At 42.1% G+C, this 18,453-nt stretch overlaps 1 protein-coding gene and 1 pseudogene across 2 annotated transcripts in view; one reads left to right on the top strand and one right to left on the bottom strand.

Annotated features, from left to right (window-relative positions):
* Positions 1-101, bottom strand: LOC113247548 (U6 spliceosomal RNA; annotated as a pseudogene).
* Positions 102-3,712: 3,611 nt separating this feature from the next.
* Positions 3,713-18,453, top strand: part of PHF8 (PHD finger protein 8) — a 109,728-nt gene continuing 94,987 nt past the window's right edge. For both annotated transcript variants that reach the window (XM_026488670.4, XM_026488669.4), the window contains exon 1: positions 3,713-3,811. In XM_026488670.4, the coding sequence (XP_026344455.1) occupies positions 3,714-3,811 (98 nt within the window). In that variant the 5' untranslated portion in view covers position 3,713. The remainder of the gene's footprint in view (positions 3,812-18,453) is intronic.

Here is an 18,453-nt window from a genome sequence, read left to right as displayed (position 1 = left end):
TTTATTATGGAAGACTTCATAACATTGCATGTCATCCGTGTGCAGGGGACATGTTAATCTTCTTTGTGTCTTTCCAATTTTATTACGGCCAAAGTGAAACCCCTCTTTCCTCCTTGTGAAGCTAAGAAAGCTTTAGCTGCAGGACCTATCACCTGCCATATGGTCACAGGGTCATATGTTTTTATAAAGTTTGCAAAATATATTTAAAGCTCAATTGGTTAAAACTGCTTCACCTTCCACTGGTTTCCTCCTAGTCACACTTTCTCTTGTATTAGGTGGTGTTGGAGCTGCCCGGTTTTTTTGAGACCCAGCTAAATGGAAGTTGCTTTAGGGTTTACATTTAGTTTGGGTTTAGTGAGACATTGTATCTCTTCTATTTATAGCTATTATCCAGGTGTAGGAATAGCTTCTAGAAATACTCTACCTTGGAGCCTAATTTTGTATTCACAAGTCTATATTTTTTCCTTAAAGTCCTACCTCACAAACTGTACAAGCTTCAGGTCCCACTAAACCTCACTCCCACTAAACAGGGGAAACCTGGCTAAGACACAAGTGTGACTCAGTTGCCCTTGCTCAAACACTTTCAGTGGTTTGTTATTGCTTACAGGATAAAATCTAATATTTAACTTCTCTTTGGATGGTTTCCCATGTGCCTCCATGCATTTGTACATGTTGATCCTTTTATCTACAATGCTCTTGCTTGTTAATTTAGAGAACTTTCAGGTCTCCGTGAAACCTTCCTTGACAGCAGTAAGCAGCTTCTGGTGCACTTTCATGACTTTACTTTGCACTTTGCAAGAGGTATCTGTGTACCTACTGGACCTGGTAATCCAATTGTTGACTTGCAAGCTTGTCTCCTGCCCTGGCTAGCAATTTCCCCACTGCAGAGTCCCTCTTCAACACTGTATCCCCAGGGCCTAAGCCACCACCACTTAGAAAACTGGTGTGCACACACATGTTTTCTTGTTTAAAGTGGTGGGACCCTTTAAGAAAATGAAATAGTAAGAGGATTCCTAGAGAATATTCTAGAATGTCAGAGAACACCAGCGCCATCTTGAAGCATGTGTGTGGAGTTCCATTCATTCAACCCCTTCTCCCACCCCACCCTCAGGCTGTAGTCAGAAAATCCTGGACTTGTGCATGAAAATCCTTGCGCTGTATCTGAAGCAAGTTGAACTGAAACAATGGAGTCAAAGAAAAGACAATTCAGAGGGAGCTAGGAAGTCGACAGAAGCTTTATGGAGGAACTAGGAATGAGGGACCGACGGCGGGACCAAAGACTGATAGCGGGGGTAGTAGAGGGTGCAAAGTTCAACTTCCCGGCTCTGAAATTCAAGCCACTTGTCTTCCCTAAGCCTGTGTCCTCACTTGGGAATAACAACAGAGCTTTCCTTACAGGGTGAAGAATAAACGCTTCGGAGACCGTGCAAGGCAGCCTAGCCCGCTGAATATGCTCAAAGAGCAGAGGCTGCTGTGAGTACTCCACCCCTTCCCTGGCCAAAGCCCGCCCCCGCCGCCACCCGTTAGTTTTGCAGTTTGCAGTCGCTGAGTTCACCTCCTCTCATAGGACGAGAAGGCTGCGGAGGGGGAGGAGGGGGGGAGGTAGGGCAGGAGGGGGTGGAGGAAGAGTGGGGGTGGGGGGGGGGGGTAGGGAAGGAGTGGGTGGAGGAGGAGTGGGTGGGTGGGTGTGTATGTTGGTGCCGGGGGGGGGGGGGGGGGAGGTGGGGTACTTAACTCCCTGTTTACCCGGAGGGGGAGGAAGGCTGGGAAGGTTCTGGCCCCACTCAAAATGGAGCCAAGCGACTGCCTCGCCTAAGATGGTGGCTTAAGGTCCTAAGCCTCGATTGGTTACCTAGAGGAAACGAGCAGGTCCAAAGGTAGCCGAATCCCGTCCCCTTTTCTCAAGGTGGCGCCCCGCCTCTGCGGGCGTCACGCGGGAGCCGCTAGCCTCCCTTCCCCGCCTCTGCCACGGTTACCTCGTGTGCCCAGCCCTCATAAGATGGCGGTAGGGTAGCCTCCCCGCGGCGGCGCCGCCACTCTCAATATGGTAGCTGTTTACCCCATATTTCTCCTCCCCTCTCCGCTTCAACTTCCTCCTTGTTTTGAATAAACTTTATTGACTACTTCGAACCGCCTATCACCGCCACCAGGCTTCTCCCGGCGACTTTTCGGGCAGTTTCCCCTCCGACCTGGCCGCCGGCGCATCTCATTCCTGGTTGGTTTGCTCGCGGCGATCTCCTGCTGGCCCAGCGACGACGCCGTTTGCTTGTTCACCAGGCGGCCACCGGACTAGGCCTGAGTCGCGGACTCCAGTAGGCCCTAACGCCGGGCCCGGGGCAAAACCGTGTGGAAAGCTGCCCTGAAGCACCGCCGGGCGCCCAGGGCCGCGCGACCCAGCGGGTGGTTCTGGGGGAAGGCGAGCAAGGTTCGCAGCGTTGCCGTGACGATCCCAGAATTCGGCGCGCGCTGCCGGTGGGGCCGGAACTGCTGGCTGATCGTCCGCTGAGCTAGGCGCCCAGGCGCTCCAGAGCGAGCCCGGCAGCCGGCGCGTCGCTGGAACTGAACTCCGCGAGTGTGAGCAATCCCTGCAGCTTTGCAGATGAGGAGGTCTCTGTAGGGCTTGGGACGAAAGACATTCTTGTCAGGTTTGGGGCGTGAGGAGGTTCCTGTCATTTGGGAGGCGTGAGGAGATCTCGTAAGTTTCGGGGGCTGCAAGACTATTCCTGTCAGTCTTGGGATCTGTGATGAGATCTCTGTCAGTTTTGGGGGACAAGGGAGTCCTCGTCACTTTGAGGGGGCTGTGAGGAAATGCCTACCGGTTTCTGATCGGTGGGGGGAAAATCCTTGCTTAGTTGCAGGAGTGTGAAGAAATTCTAGTCAGTTTCAGGGGTTTAGAGGAGATCCTTTTTAGTTTGGGGGGTGCAACGGGAACCTTGTCGTCTTTGAAGTAGAGGACGATCGGATCAGTTCTGAAATTGAGATTTATTTCATTTGTTGGGGTGATGATACTCCTGATTGGTTGGGGATGGAATGATTTTGAGAGTGAAGGAGAAGACCATTTAAACTCGCAGCACGACCCCACAACTGTGATTTGAGTTGGGCGCCTAGTCTTGTTTGCCTTGTTCCTGAAGGCATCGAGGTAATTCTCGAGTAATCTGAGCCAACTTCCAGGGATCCCTCATCTCTCTCTACTTGCCCCTATTTTGGGGATGAGGCGTTTTCTGAGGTATCCCAGCCTATTTCTTTAGTCTCTGGTTTACGTCATAATAGAGCCCTGGGAAGAAAGGTTGTGAGCAAGGAGAGGGTACAGTGAGGGATTAAAGAAGCTTCCTGAAAAGGCGTCAGATATTTCCCTGAAACCCGGAAAGAAGTTATCACTGACTCTGGGGCCGAAGGAGGTAGGGAAGGGGAAAAAAAAAACCCAAAACCCTTGACGGTCAAATGCCGTCTTTTATTTGTTAAGGAAATTCTAGAGGCGGGTGGACTTTTCTCCGATTGCCCCCTACAGCCACACCAGCTGTGTTGCATCTCGGCAGCACTAACTGCCCATTCGTGAACTGAGGGTTGGTACCCTGGGGGACCTGATTCACTAGGTAAAAAGTGTTGTTTGTGCCCAGCCATCGTCCAGAAAGGACGCGTGCTGCTTGCTGCCTCCTGCTTCTCTTGACGCTACGAACCTGGCCCGCCGCAGAGCGCTCCAAGGCCGGGCGAAGATGGCCTCAGTGCCCGTGTATTGCCTCTGCCGGCTGCCTTATGATGTGACCCGCTTCATGATCGAGTGTGACATGTGCCAGGACTGGTTTCACGGCAGGTAAGGAGGGCAGGCCAGGCTGGACAGGTGCTCACTAGCTCGCTCCTTTCTCAGCCCAGTTTTAGGTTCCCGCTCAGAAACACACAGCCCCCCTTCCCGGACTCCGGCAAAGAATTACCTCCAACCCACCTCCCAGACCCAGGTTCTCTCATCCCTCCTTGCAGACCAGGGCCTAGCTGACATTGGCTTCTGGTGTCTCCCCTTTTTCTCTTTTCCCATATATGTTTCTTCTTTGCCCCCTTTTGAGTTTATTTAATTTACAAGATATTTTTTCTGCCACAAAGAATGTATCATTTTTGTATCCTGGCTATTTTGTTTTGCCTTAGACTCTGGCTTTGTAGGATACAGTACTATATTCTTGAGATAACTGAGTCCAACAAACATGGATTTCAGTTGTGGCTTTGCAACTTAATATCAGAGTGTCCTTGGGTAAGTTGCTTTGCCTCTCTGAGCCCCATTGTCTTTGCCTATAAAATATATCTAATACATCTGTCCTGGTTATTTAAAGCATTTTGCATGCACTCAGTGAGTGCAGAACCATCCAACTAAATTGAATTAAGCAGAAGAGATATTGGGTAAAACAGCAGGAGTAAAACCACTAATGAATTTCCTCTAGTTAACCATGTGTGCACATAAGCACCTGTCACCCAGGATCCCAGAGAGGTTAGTGTGTGGGGAAAAAACTGGTGTTATCCCATTATTGGGGCTTTAATCTCAGCTATGGAAAGAAAACCATGAGAGGAATTTTTGCACTGGAATACAACAGAACAGTATATGATGCCCTTCTCCTGTTGCATGTTAGAGTCTACAATTTTCAGTTGTCACTAGTCCCTTCCAAATGAGTTTCTATTGTTTCACCCAAGACCAAACTGAAGGTGCTGGTACTGCTAAAATTCTGCTCTCGGCAGGGATTGCCCCCTGCAGCGCATTCACATTCATGTTCAGCTGTTCTTTATTGAGTGTTTACTGTGTGCCAGGTGTGGAGTTCTGTTTGCTGCTTCATGTTATTTAAGAGAGGACAAACCTACAGGGTGGGGCCTTTTTCTTTCCTCTGGAAATAAGCGGGATTAGGATGATTTTCAGGATTCCTGGTATCTTTGCTAGTGCTGATCAAGTCACTCCTCTGTTTAAAATTCTTTTGGTGGTTCCCCTACAGAGTAAAATTCAGTCTCCTTTGTGTGACAGACAACACCTTTGTGATCTACTTGTTCAGTCTCCTTTCCCGCTACTCCTCCTCCCGGTTCTTTCTTTATGTCCCAGCAAAACTGAACTACTTATAGTTCAGGAAAATTTTATACTCCTTTATGCCTCTTTCTTTGTGTGTGCTATTCCCACTAATGTCCTCCCCTTTATAACGCACAGCATATACCTCCTCTGTAAAAAGCCTCCTTCCTCCTGGTTCCCATTGCACTTTGTGTACATCCTTATTGAAAGTAATTATTTCATCATATCATAGTCATAAATACACCTGTGTCACTCATTAGCCAGAGCTACTTGAGGGCAGAGATGTCCTCTTTTCAGTTTTGGTATCCCCAGAACCTAGGTCAGTGCTAAACATGTCGTAGATACTGAGTGCATTTTTGAATGAATGAATGAATGAATGAATGAATGAATGAGTGAATGAATGTATGTGTCTTGTTAAGAAAAGCCATTGCCTGTGGCCTTTGCTTTGGATTATGTGAGAAGTGTGTAGGTTCAAACCTGGGAGGTGAATTCCTTCCTGCCCACAATATAGAGACCCTAACTGCACAGTCTAGGAACAGAAAACTAGAACAAATGCTTTCTCATGTGCTAGGCCCCATGACAGGGACTTTGCATAAATTATTTCAATCCACACCCAACCCTGAAAGTTAGATATTTCTTTTTTAAGTAGTATTTTAAGTTTTTTCCTGATTACATATGTGAGACATGCTCACTGTAGAAAAGACAGAAATAATAAAGAAGGAAATAAAAATCATCTATGAATCTGCTATCCTGCATAATCCACTGTTAAATGTTTTATTGCATTAACTTCTGTCTTTTGACTTAAAATATGAAACTATATTTTTATAACACAGGACTGTATTATAAATACCATTTTAAAGCCTGATTTTTATTCCTACTTAACATTATAATGTGAGTATTTTACCAGGTTGTCAAATATTCTTCTAAACCTCATTTCTGTTATCCCACCATATATATGTGTCATCAATTACTTGGTCATTTCCTCTGTGGTTGGATACTTAACATTATTTCTACTTTTTTATAATAAAATATTGTGATATGAGGGAAACTTGGGGATTCTGGAAATGTTTTTCGTTTTGATATGGGGTGCTGGTTAAAACAAAAAGAAAAACGTTATGGTGAACACTGTTGCACAGTAGAGACTGGACATTTATAATGAACACCACAGAGGAGGGCTTCAAGAATTCCAAATTTACAAATACAGAGATGGGTTTATGGGTCAGGCTCCTCCTTAATCACATTTCTGTGGTGAGTCCTGTGTTTCTGTGAACACCCTGACACAGGTTAATTGCCTTAATTTGTTTTTTCTATGAAAGAGACCAGATTTTTATGTCTCTTCGTGCTTCTGTTTATGGACTAACAGAAAACAAGGAAGCCAGCTGACAACCAGGTCCTTGGTGGGTTGCTCGTGCTTACGCAGTGCGTTGTGTACCTGCACGCGCACACACTAGGCTCACAGTGCTCCATGTAAGATTGTACTTAAACACAGTTGAAAATGACTCAATATCGTGGACTTTTCATGGTTGCTCACAATAGGTAAGCCTACAAATGCCTATAGGTGATATAAATCTATGTTTCTGATGACTTCCATAGGCTGGATTTCTTCAGTTAGGGAACAGTAATGCCAAGTTACCTCCTGGAAAGGTTATAATGGAAGGTGTCTATTTCATTTTGCTGGTGAGAGTCTACAATTCATGGAATTACTTTCTAAGTCTGGATTTGAACTTAGAATTACCTGGCTCCAGATCCCAGGTTCAGAAAGAAATTGGTATTAGCTTAATTTCTCCTACTATAAAGGGCAGGGTTTTTGCAAATCACTTTGATTTGTAGAGCAGTGGTTCTCAAACTTTAGCATGCATCAGAATCATGTGGGAGACCTGTTAAAAGACAAGATAGGTGGGCCCCACTTATAGGGTTTCTGATTCAGTAGGTGAGTGGGGGCCACCCTCAGAACCACTGATTTAGAGCATTATTCTGTCTCAATTCCTTCCCTTTCTGTGGAGTGTGACAGCTTCTGATGTTGGGGGATGGGCAGGCTAACATATCGTTATTGTACACTGTTCTCAAAGTGTGGTTCAGTAATGGAATTTGTTAAACATGTGACTTCTTGGGCTGGGACCCAGTGATCTCTAACAAAAAGGAAGATTCTGATGCACCTTAACTTTTGAGACTCGTACACTGGTGGAGAGTTAGTTGGTGAGCATTTATTGATGTCTGGGGCTTTGGCAAAACCTCACCCCTTTGCGGTTTTCCTATCTATAAGGGAAGTATTGGTTGGGACATCCCCCCGGGATGACTCTAAACTCTAGAGGAAATAGCACTGGCTTCAGAATTGGGTTTGAATTCTGACTCTTTAGCAAAGGATTTCATATCTGCAAAGCCTCTGTTTCCCCAAGAGTCGTTGTGATGATTTAAATAAAATGATAATGAAAAAAATAGTAATGGCCTTTGTTTACCAAGTACTAGCTAATGTGCCAGCCACTATGCTAAATACTTTGCCTAATTAACTTTGTTTAATCTTTTAAAAATTTAATTGTTTGGAGATTATGGATTATATTTATTTAATAGTTTTAGGACTATTAAAGTTATGTATTTAATATCGAGTACGTTGTGGTAGTTTGTGCTTGCCACGGAATTGATACATTTCATCTAAGTTGTCAAATATAAATGTGTAGAATTGTTCACAGTATTCCCACAGGCTAGCTGTGTGGTGATATTTCATTCCTGATATTGAAAATTTGTATCTTCTTTTTTTCTTTCTCACATGGTAGACATTTGTCAGTTTTACTTATCTTTTCAAAGAACAAGCTTTTTGTTTCATTGGCATTCTCTATTGTCTTTCTGTTTTCAGTCTCATTGATTTCTGCCTTTATTATTTCCTTCTGCTTGCTTTGGGTTTATTTTGCTCCTCTTTACCTAATTTCTTGAGGTGGGAGCTTCGGTTATTGATCTGAGACTTTTCCTGTTTTCTGATGTAAGCATTTAGTGTTATTAATTTCCCTCTTAGTACTGATATAGCTGTGTCCCACAAATTTTGATATGTTTTCCTTTTTGTGTAGTTCAATGTAATTTTTTTTAAGATTGATTGATTTATTTGAGAGAGAGAGAGGGTGGGGGGCAGAGGGAGAGGAAGAGAATCTGAAGTAGACTTCACGCTGAGCACGGAGCCCAGTGTTGGGTTCGATCTTATGACCCTGAGATCATGACCTGAGCCGAAACCAAGAGTCAGATGCTTAACTGACTGAGCCACCCAGGTGCTCCTAGTTCAATGTAATTTTTAATTTCTTTAGAGACTTCATGTTTGACCTATGAATTGCATAGCAGTGTGTTATTTAGTTTCCATGTGTTTGTAGATTTTCCTGTTATTCTGTTACTGACTTCTGGTTTGGTTCCTAGTGGTCAGAGAATATACTGTGTGTGATTTCAGTTTCTTTAAATTTATTGAGGTCTGTTTTATGGCCTGGTATATGCTCTGTCTTGGTAAATGTTCCATGGTCAAACGAAAAGAATCCTGCTGTTGTTGGGTTGAGTTTTCTATAAATGTTGATTTACTCCTGTTGGTTGATGGTGTTGCTGAATTGTTCTCTGTCCTTGCTGATTTCCTATCTAGGTCAGTCAGGTGTTGAAAAGGAGGTATGTAAGTGTTCAGCTACAAGTGTCAATCCTTTCAGTTCTGTCATTTATTGCTTCGTATTTTGCAGCTTTGTTGTTTGATGCATATGCATTTAAGATTGCTATGTCTTGGTAGATTGACGTTTTGTTATTATTATGATGTCCTTCTCTGTCTCTGATAATTTTTTTGCATGAAAGTCTACTTTATATAATAATAAGATAGCCACTCCTTTGGATTAAAGGTTGCATGGTATATCTTTTTTCATCCCTTTACTTTCAGCTTACTTCATTATATATAAAGCTAGTTTTTTGTAGTTAGCATATAGTTCAGTATTATTTTTACCCAGTCTGCCCGTCTCTTTTAATTGGTGTATTTAGACCATTTCTACTTAATACAGTTATTGATATGTTAGGGCTTAAGTCTGTCATTTTGTTTTGTTTTATTTTCTGTTTGTTTCCTCTGTTCTTTTCTCGGTTTTCTTTATCCTGCCCTCCTGTGGAATTTTCTAGAATTCCACTTTGACTTATCTATTGTGTTTTTGAATATATCTCTTTGTATAGCTTTTTCAGTGCTTGCTCTTGGTACTCACATAATACATACATAACATACCACAATCAACTGTTACTGACATCTTACCAGTTTGAGTGAAGAGTAGAAACCTTACTTCCTTGAAACTCCTTTATGCTTCCCTGTTTATAATATGATTATCTTGAATATTTTCTCTACATACATTGAGAAGCATGTCAGATAGTGTTACAATTTTTGTTTCAACTGTCAAACATGGTTTAGAAAACTCAAGAGGGTAAGGAAAGTATGCTGTATTTACCCATATTTTTACTCCTTCCCCTGTTCTGTCTTACTTCCTGATCTTCTCAAAGATTCCTTCTTTTATCATTATCTTTTTAGAGAGCTTCGTTTAGCCATTCTTTTAGGATATGTCTGCTGGCAACAAATACTCTGTTTTCCTTCATATGAGAATGTCTTGATTTCCCTTGGATTCCTGAAAGTCTTTTTTTTATTAAAAATTTTATTTATTTGAGAGAGAGTGAGAGCGAGAGAGAGCACAGAGGGATAGGGAGAAGCAGACTCAGTGCTGAGCAGGGAGCCAATGTGGGGCTCGATCCCAGGACCCTGAGATTATGACCTAAGCTGAAGGTAGCCACTTAACCAACTGAGCCACCCAGGTGCCCCTGAAGGTCTTTTCATTTGATATTAGATTCTGGGTTTTTTTGTTCTTAACTTTCAGCACTTGAAAACTATCATGCTACTTCCTTTTGGCCTCCATAGTTTCTGATGAGAGATCGTCATTCACTTGAATTGGTGTTCTCCTTTATGTAATGTGTCATTTCTTTATCACTACTTTAAAGATTTTTCCTTTGGAGGTGCCTGAGTGGCTCAGTCAGTTAAGCATCCGGCTCCTGATTTTGGCTCAGGTCATGATCTCAGGGTTGTGAGATCAAGCCCCACGTCAGGCTCCCTGCTGGGCGTGGAGCCTGCTTAATATTTTTCTTTACCTCTCCCTTTGCCCCCCCCCCACCCTCTCCCTCACTCTGCTTGAAAATGCTCTCTCTCTGAAAAAAAGATAAAGATTTTTTTCCTTTGTCTTTTGTGTTCAGGAGTTTGATTATGCTATTTTTCAGTGTAGAAATATTTCAGATTGTCTTTGGTTTTAGTTTTATAGGTTGCTGAAGCTCTGTTTGTATTTTTTAATCTATTCTTTCAGTTTTGTTGAGATATAATTGACATACAATACTGTCTAAGTTTAAGGTGTAGAGTATAATTACTTGACTTGAAATGATTACCACAATAAGGTTATTTACTATCTATCACTTCATATAGACACTCCAAAAAAGAAAAGAAAACAAAACTCTTTTTTTCCCCTTGTGATGACAACTTTTAGGATTTACTCTCTTAGCAGCTTTCAGATATACCATATAGCAGTGTTAACCATAGTCCTCATATCATACATTACATCCCAAGTACTTATTTATCTTATAACTGGAAGTTTGTACCTTTTAACAGTCTTTTCTAATGCCCCCATCTTCAATCCCCCCACCTGTGTTAACCACAGGTCTTAGCTCTTTTTCTATGAGTTTGTGTTTTCTTGGGGTTTTTTTTGTTTGTTTGTTTAGATTCCACGTATAAGTGAGATCCTATGTTATTTATCTTTTTCTGACTGACTTATTTAGAGTAATGTCCTCAAGGTCCATCCATGTTGTTGCAAATGGTAGGATTTCTTTTTTTTTAATGGCGTAATAAAATAATATTCCATTTTGTGTGTGTGCATGTCACATTTTCTTTGTCCATTCATCTTTTTTTTTTTAAAGATTTTATTTATTTATTTGACAGGGAGAGAGACAGCCAGCGAGAGGGAACACAAGCAGGGGGAGTGGGTGAGGAAGAAGCAGGCTCATAGCAGAGGAGCCTGATGTGGGGCTCGATCCCATAACGCTGGGATCACGCCCTGAGCCGAAGGTAGACGCCTAACCGCTGTGCCACCCAGGCGCCCCCTGTCCATTCATCTTTTGGTAGACACTTAGGTTGTTTCTGTGAGTTGGTTATTGTAAATCATGCTGCAGTGAACATAGAGGTGCAGATATTTCTTCAACATAGCAATTTTGTTTCCTTGGATATTTACCTAGAAGTGGAATCACTACATCATATGGTAGTTTTATTTTTAATTTTTTGAGGAACCTCCATACTTTTTTTCATAGTGGCTATACCAATTTGAAATCCAGCCAACAGTGTGTAAGTGTTCCTTGTATGGACATTTTAACGATATTCTTCCAATACATAAACACAGGTTATCTTTCCATTTATTTGTATCTTCAGTTTCTTTCATTGATGTCTTACAGTTCTCAGTGTTGAGATCTTTCACCTTCTTGGTTATTTTTATTCCTAAGTATTTTACAGTTTTTGATGCTATTGTATATGAGCTGATTTTCTTTATTTTTTTTAGATGATTTGTTGTTAGTGCAGAGAAATGTTACTGATTTTTGTATATAATTTTGTATCTTATAATTTTACTGAATTCATTAATTAGATCTAAGTTTCTTGGTGGAGAATCTTACAATTTTCTATATATAAAATCATGTCATCTGCAGATAGAGACAATTTTACTTCTTCCTTTCTAATTTTGGTGCCCTTTATTTCTTTTTCTTGCCTGATTGCTCTGGCAGGGATTTCTAGTACTGTTTTGAATAGGAGTGGTGAGAATGAGCACCCTGGTCTTGTTCCTGATCTTACAGGAAAGGGTTTCAACCTTTCACCATTGAGTATGATGTCAGCTGTGGGCTTGTTGTATATGGCCTTTTTATGTTGAGGCGCATTTCTTATAAACCCTGTTTTTTGAGAGTTTTTTATCATGGACAGATGTTGAATTTTGTCAGATGCTTTTTCTGGGCTTTTTGAGATGATTACATGATTTTTTTCTTTTCTTTTCTTTTTTTTGTATCACCTTTGTTGATTTGCTTATATTGAAACATACTTGCATCCCAAGGCTAAATCCCACTTGATTATGGTAAATGCTTATTTTAATCTGCTGAATTCAGTTTGCTAGTATTTTATTGAGAATTTTTACATATAAATTCATCAGGGATATTAGTGTGTAGTTTTCTTGTAGTGTCTTTTAGTGTCTTTATTTGGCTTTGGTATCAGGATAATGCTGGCCTACTAAAATGAGTTTGAGAGTCTTCCCTCCTCTTTGATTATTTTTGAAGAGTTTGAAAAGAATTGAAATTAATTCTTCTTTAAATATTTGGGTAAAATTCCCTGGTGAAGCCATCTGGTCCTGGGCTTTTCTTAACTGGAAGTTTTTTGTTGTTGTTTTTGCTGATTCAGTCTCCATAGTAGTTATTGGTCTGTTCAGATTTTCTATTTTTTCCTGATTCAGTCTTGGTAGATTGTATGTTTCTAAGAATTTATCTACTTCTTGTAGGTTGTCCAGTTTGTTGGTGTAGAGTTGTTCATAGTTCAGTCTATTTTCTTTCTGTTGTTCAAATTGGGTAATCTTTATTTTATCTTCAGGTTTACTGTTTTTTCCTCTGTTGTTTCCATTTCGCTGTTGAGCCCATCCAGTGAATTTCCATTAAAGTTATTGTAGCGTTCAGTTCTAAAAGTGCCATTGGTTCTTTTCTGTATCTTCCACTTTGCAGAAATTCTCTATTTTTTTGCTGACATTTTCTGTCCATTTGTTTCTGGCATGTTTATAATTGTTCGTTGAAGCATTTTTATGATTACTCCTTTAAGATCCTTGTCAGATAATTCCAACATCTGTGTCATCTCAGCATTGAGATTATTGATTTCCTTTGTTCATTCAAGTCGTGATTTGCCTTGTTCTTGATGTAATGAGTACTTATTTTCATGATATCCTGGATATTTTGGGTATTATGAGATTCTGGGTATTACTATATCTTCTGTTTTTGCAGGCCTGTTTAGACACTGCTCTTTAGTGGCAGGGGAAGGGGGTGCTACTTAGTTACTGACAGGTAGGAGCGGAAGTTCAAGTCTCTTAGTCTGTGTTGACACCCACTACTTCAGGTTCTGCTCTCCCTAGTCAGATTGCCTTCTTCTCTCCGTCTAACTTCACACATCCAGTAAGTGGCAGAGGTGATTCGAACCCAGGCAATTTGGCTCCCAACTCTATTTTTAACCCCTGTGCTATAGTGCCTCTGAATACTGTACAGAATGCCCTGATTGATTGTGGAGATTAAATGTAATGATATATGTATAATTCATAGCTCAGTTTCCTCCCAGTTCCTTCTGTGCAGGCTTCAAATTCGTGTTTTCCCCTCATCCCCTTAGCCTGCTCTTTTACTTTTTACTACTTATGAAACTTGTGGCACCACTTGTCTGTCTCCGCCTCTAGAACGTCCACTCCATGAGGACAGTGGATGTTCTCAATCAACATTTATTGAATTTGTGCATTCACTCCTTTAACAAATACTGATTGAATGTCTACCATGTACCAGGCTCTCTGGTACACGCTGGGGATAATTCATCTTAATCTTGAGACCTGGTGCTAGGATAATTGGCCTCTTCACTAAGGAAGCAAATTAGCATTTAGGGCCATTAGTCCCAGGTGATGATTATTGAGACAGTGCAGCCAGAAGTCTGATTTTCATCCATCTTCCTGATGTGAGGAATTATCTAGCCCAATGAATGTTCATTGAGTTGAAGAATAAATAAAACAGGACTGGGAGATGGATAAGGTGAGGACTTCTGGTGAACAAGGTCAATGCTGTCTGCCAAATGTAGTGGGGGCAGATAACAAGTAAATAAGAAGCCGCAAGTCCATGTGGTGAGTGCTGAAGTAGGGATAGTGTGGGGGGGGTGCCATGGTGGCAGGAAAGAAGAAGAGCAGGAATGTTCTAGGCACAGGGAGCCATGTGTGATGAGACTCAGAGACCAGAAAAAGCATGGCACTGAGAGTCCAGCTGACTTTTTAGAGCAGGGCTGACTTCATGGGCATGTGACCAGTCACACAGAGCCTCATATTCAGAAGGGGACCCCATGCTTGAGGTTTAATGCTCTGTGATTGTTGTCTTGAAATTCTTAATAACTTTTTACCTTTGAATTTGTGTTTTGTATGTGAAATCCAGTGGAACAATGGAATGTGTCCTAGGGACTTAGAGCTTTCAGTCTCATGTGGTCCTCCCTCCTGCTGCCTCTCCACTCCCTAAACAGGTTCTCATTTGGCTGCCTGGGGCACCAGGCCTGGATGCAAGTGCAAGAGAGCCAGGGTTAGGTGCATACATCCTATGCACTGAGTCACGGGGTGTGGCCTGTACTTGCCCCTTGAGTATTCTCATGCCAAGGGAGCATGGCAATAAATAACAAATAAAAAGCCCTATGACAAGTTGAGAGAGAGACCGTAGAAGAAAGGAAAAAGCTTTTTTTTTTTTCTGTTTTATGAACAAGGTTTCCTTGGTTTTCGTTTGCACTGGGCCTCACAAATTATGTAGCTGACACTGCATGTCAGAGGTCATAGGTGAGGCCAGAGACGCAAGGCCTTTTAGACCCTGGTAAGTTTAAACTTTACTTTAAGAAAAATAGGAAGCCTGTGAGGGGTTTTGAGCAAGAGTTGACAGGATCAAGCTTGTGTTTTTAAAACGATCACTTCGGCTACAGTGTGAAGGTCCAGTTGGGTGAGGATGGAGTAGAGGCCAGGAGCCCAGTTAGGAAGGCAGGACAGTAATCCCAGTTAGAGATAACAGGGGCCTGGATTAGGGCAGGGGCAGGAACGATGACAGCAGGGCACAGTTGATAGCTAATCAGGAGATAGAACGATAGGACATGATAATAACTTGAATGGTAATAGCAACACATACAGAACACTTAACTGTGTACCAGGCACTGTTGTAAACACTTTGTATGGATTAACTCTTTATTTTTTATAACCTTATGATGTACTTAACAGTTTTTATCCCTACCTTAGGGATGAGGAAACTGAGGCACAGAGAGATAACATGCCCAAGATCCCACAGCTAATAAGTGGCAGGGACAGCCAGGATATAAACTCAGGCAGTCTGAGGTTATGGTGCCAATTGCCAAAAGAGGGAGCAGGTTTAGGGTGCAGGCAGAGGGAGAGATTGAATTTGGACATGTGAAATTTGAAATATGTAAGGAGGCTATCCAGTAGAAGTACCAGGAGGCATTTCGAGGGAGGGGTCTGAAACTCAGCAGAGGGATCTGGCTTGCTGTTATAGGTATGAAGAAGGCACAGGGAGCCCTGGGGGTAAGATCAACAAGGGAAAGTGAGGAGAGAAGAATGCCTAGGCAAGAAGGCCTCAGAAACATCAACCTTTAAGGAGTGGGCAGAAGAAAAAGAGTGCAGTGGGAAACAGAAGAAGCAGCCAGAGACATAATTAAGATAACGTCACGTCCCTGCTCATAATTGTCCCGTGGATTTCACCCAGTTTTTCACTCAGGAAAAGCCAATGTCCTTTATGATGGCCTACAAGACCCTACTACATGAGCCCATTACCTTTCTGCCCTATCATTGTCCCCCTCCCTACTCTCTCTATTCCAGAACACTGCCCTCCCCTCCATTGCTTCAATAATCTAGGCACACTCCTGCCACAGGGCTTTTGTACTTGCTATTCTCTCTAATTGTGATGCTCTTCCCTCGTGTCTGTATGGCTTGCTCCCTTACTCCCTTCAGGTATTTACTCAAAAGTCATTTTGTGGGGCACCTGGGTGCCTCAGTGGGTTAAGCATCTGCCTTTAGCTCAGGTCATGATCCTGGGGTCCTGAGATCGAGCCCTGCATCGGGCTTCTTGCTGGATGGGGAGCCTGCTTCTCCCTCTCCCTCTGCCTGCCGCTCCCCATGCTTGTGCTCTCTGTCAAATAAATAAATAAAATCTTTAAAAAAAAGTAATTTTGTCAGTGAGTTCCTACGTAAAATTTCAGTACCTACTGGCTTCCCTACCTAAAATTTCAGCACTGTTGTCATTCCCCCACCCCAGTGTGTGTGTGTGTGTGTGTGTGTGTGTGTGTGTAGTTATGTACACATGCATATATATTCCCCTTACTGCTGGATTTTTCTGGTTGGCTCTTCTCACTATGATACAATGTATTTTACTGATTACATTGATTTATTTTGTTTCTTGTTTGCTTTCCCCGCTAGAATGTCAACTCCATGAGGGCAGGGATTTTTGTATGCTTTCTTCTGTCTTTATCTCCCCGGCACTTGGACCAGGGCCTGGGAGATGCTCATTAATTGTTAACTGAAGAAATGGACATCAGACAGATGGGGTGTTCTGGAAGTCAAGGGTAGAGAGCTGCTAAGAGATCAAGTGAGATAAAGGAGAGAAGTGCTTATTGCATGTACCACTAAGGAGGTCAGAATATTGATGAACTCTGTTTTAAAGAAGGTGGGGACTAAAATCAGACTGCAGCAGTGGGTGAGAAAGTATACACAGCAGCTCTAGAAAATTCCTCTTACAGGTTTTGGCTCTGATAAAATGTCTCTGGACAATACCAGGTGGCAAGAAGTAGGTGGACTTTTCACTGTACACAGTTTTGTACCTTTTGAGTTTTGTACCAAGTATATGTGACAACTATCCAAGTAAGTCATTAGGATCCTGCACAAGTTTAAACAAAGAAGGTATTTGGCTGTGAAGTGGCAGAGAGGGGCAGAGAGGAGGGAATGTCTGTTCTTTTTTATCTGTAAAGATCCAGGTGAGCTTGTTTAAATGCTGTTGTGAAGGAGAAGGAAGAAAGGGAGGGCTGGAGAGGTTGAAGATACTGAAGAAAGAAGGGTTACTTGATTGAGAAGATAAAAAAGATGCGACCCAAGTGGAAAAGCTGACTTTAGAAAGGAGGAAGGGTATTCGTTTCTTTGTAACAGGAGGAAAGGATGGGTGCAGAAGGAGGTGGATTTGGTGTGGGAAGTTGAGATAGTTCCCGTCTGATTACTTCGTGTTGTCTAAGAAGTAGGCAGGGTCATTTTCTGAGAGAGAAGAGGGAGGTAGTGGAATCAAGGACTTGAAGGAGCCACTGTGGATAATGGGAGAGACGGGCGCAGGGAAGTACAGGAGGATTGTGAGGAAGCATGACCCAGATATTTTTTCAGTAGACTTGAAATTTTAGAGTAGTTTAAAGTTCACAGTCAAATTGAGAGGAAGGTACAGAGATTTCCCAAATTTCTCCTGCCCCCACATTCATAGCCTCTCCCGTTGTCAGCATTGCTCACCAGATGAATTCCTTACCATCAACGAACCTACATTGACACATGATTACTACCCAAAGTCCATTTACATCAGTGTCTACTCTTGGTGGTGTACATTCTATGGGTTTGGACAAGCGTATAATGACATACATCCACCATGATAACATTTTCGTAGCATACAGAGTAGTTTCACTGCCCTAAAAAAATTCTCTGTGCTCTGCCTCTTTATCTCTCTCTCCCCTCCTAACCTCTGGCAGTTGCTGACGTTTTTACTGTCCCCGTGGTTTTGCCTTTTCCAGAGTATCCATAGTTGGAATCATATAATGTGTAGCCTTTTCAGATTGGTTTCTTTCACTTAGTAATATGCATTTGAGTTTCCTCCATGCCTTTTCATGGCTTGATAGCTCATTTCTTTTTAGCGCTGAATAAACATTTCATTGTTTGGATGTACCACAGTTTGTTTATCCATTCACCTACATCTTAGTTGCTTCCAAATTTTGGCAGTTATGAATAAAGCTGCTATAAACATCCATGTGTAGGTTTTCGTGTGGACGTAGTTTTCAGTTCCTTTGAGTAAATGCCAAGGAGTGTGATTGATGGATTGTATGTTAAGAGTATGTTCAGTTTTGTAAGAAACTGCCAAACTGTCCTCCAAAATGGCCGTACCATTTTTGCATTCCCACCGGCAGTGAATGAGAGTTCCTTTTACTCTGCTTCCTCATCAGCATTTGGTGTTGTCAGTGTTCTGAATTTTGGCTATTCTGATAGATGTACAGTGATACCTCATTGTCGTTTTAATTTGCATTTTCCTAATGACCTAGGATGTGGAGCACCTTTTCATATGCTTATTTGCCATCTGCATATCTTCTTTGCTGAGGTTTCTATAGAGATCTTTTTGCCCATTTTTGAGTTGGGTTTGTTTTATTGTTAATTTTTAAGAGTTCTTTATATATTTTGGCTCACATCCTTTATCAGATATGTCTTATGCAACTATTTACTCCCAGTCTTTGGCTTGTCTTTCCTTCTCTTGACAGTGTCTTTCAAAGATCAGGTTTTTAATTTTAATGTAGTCTGTTTTATTAATTCCTTCTTTCATGGATCATGCCTTCAGTGTTACATCTAAAACATCATTAT

The sequence above is a fragment of the Ursus arctos genome, chromosome X, assembly GCF_023065955.2.
Source record: "Ursus arctos isolate Adak ecotype North America chromosome X, UrsArc2.0, whole genome shotgun sequence".
NCBI classification, from domain to species: Eukaryota; Metazoa; Chordata; class Mammalia; order Carnivora; family Ursidae; genus Ursus; species Ursus arctos.
Note: the sequence above shows the minus strand (reverse complement) of the source record. Positions and strands in the feature narration are given on the sequence as shown.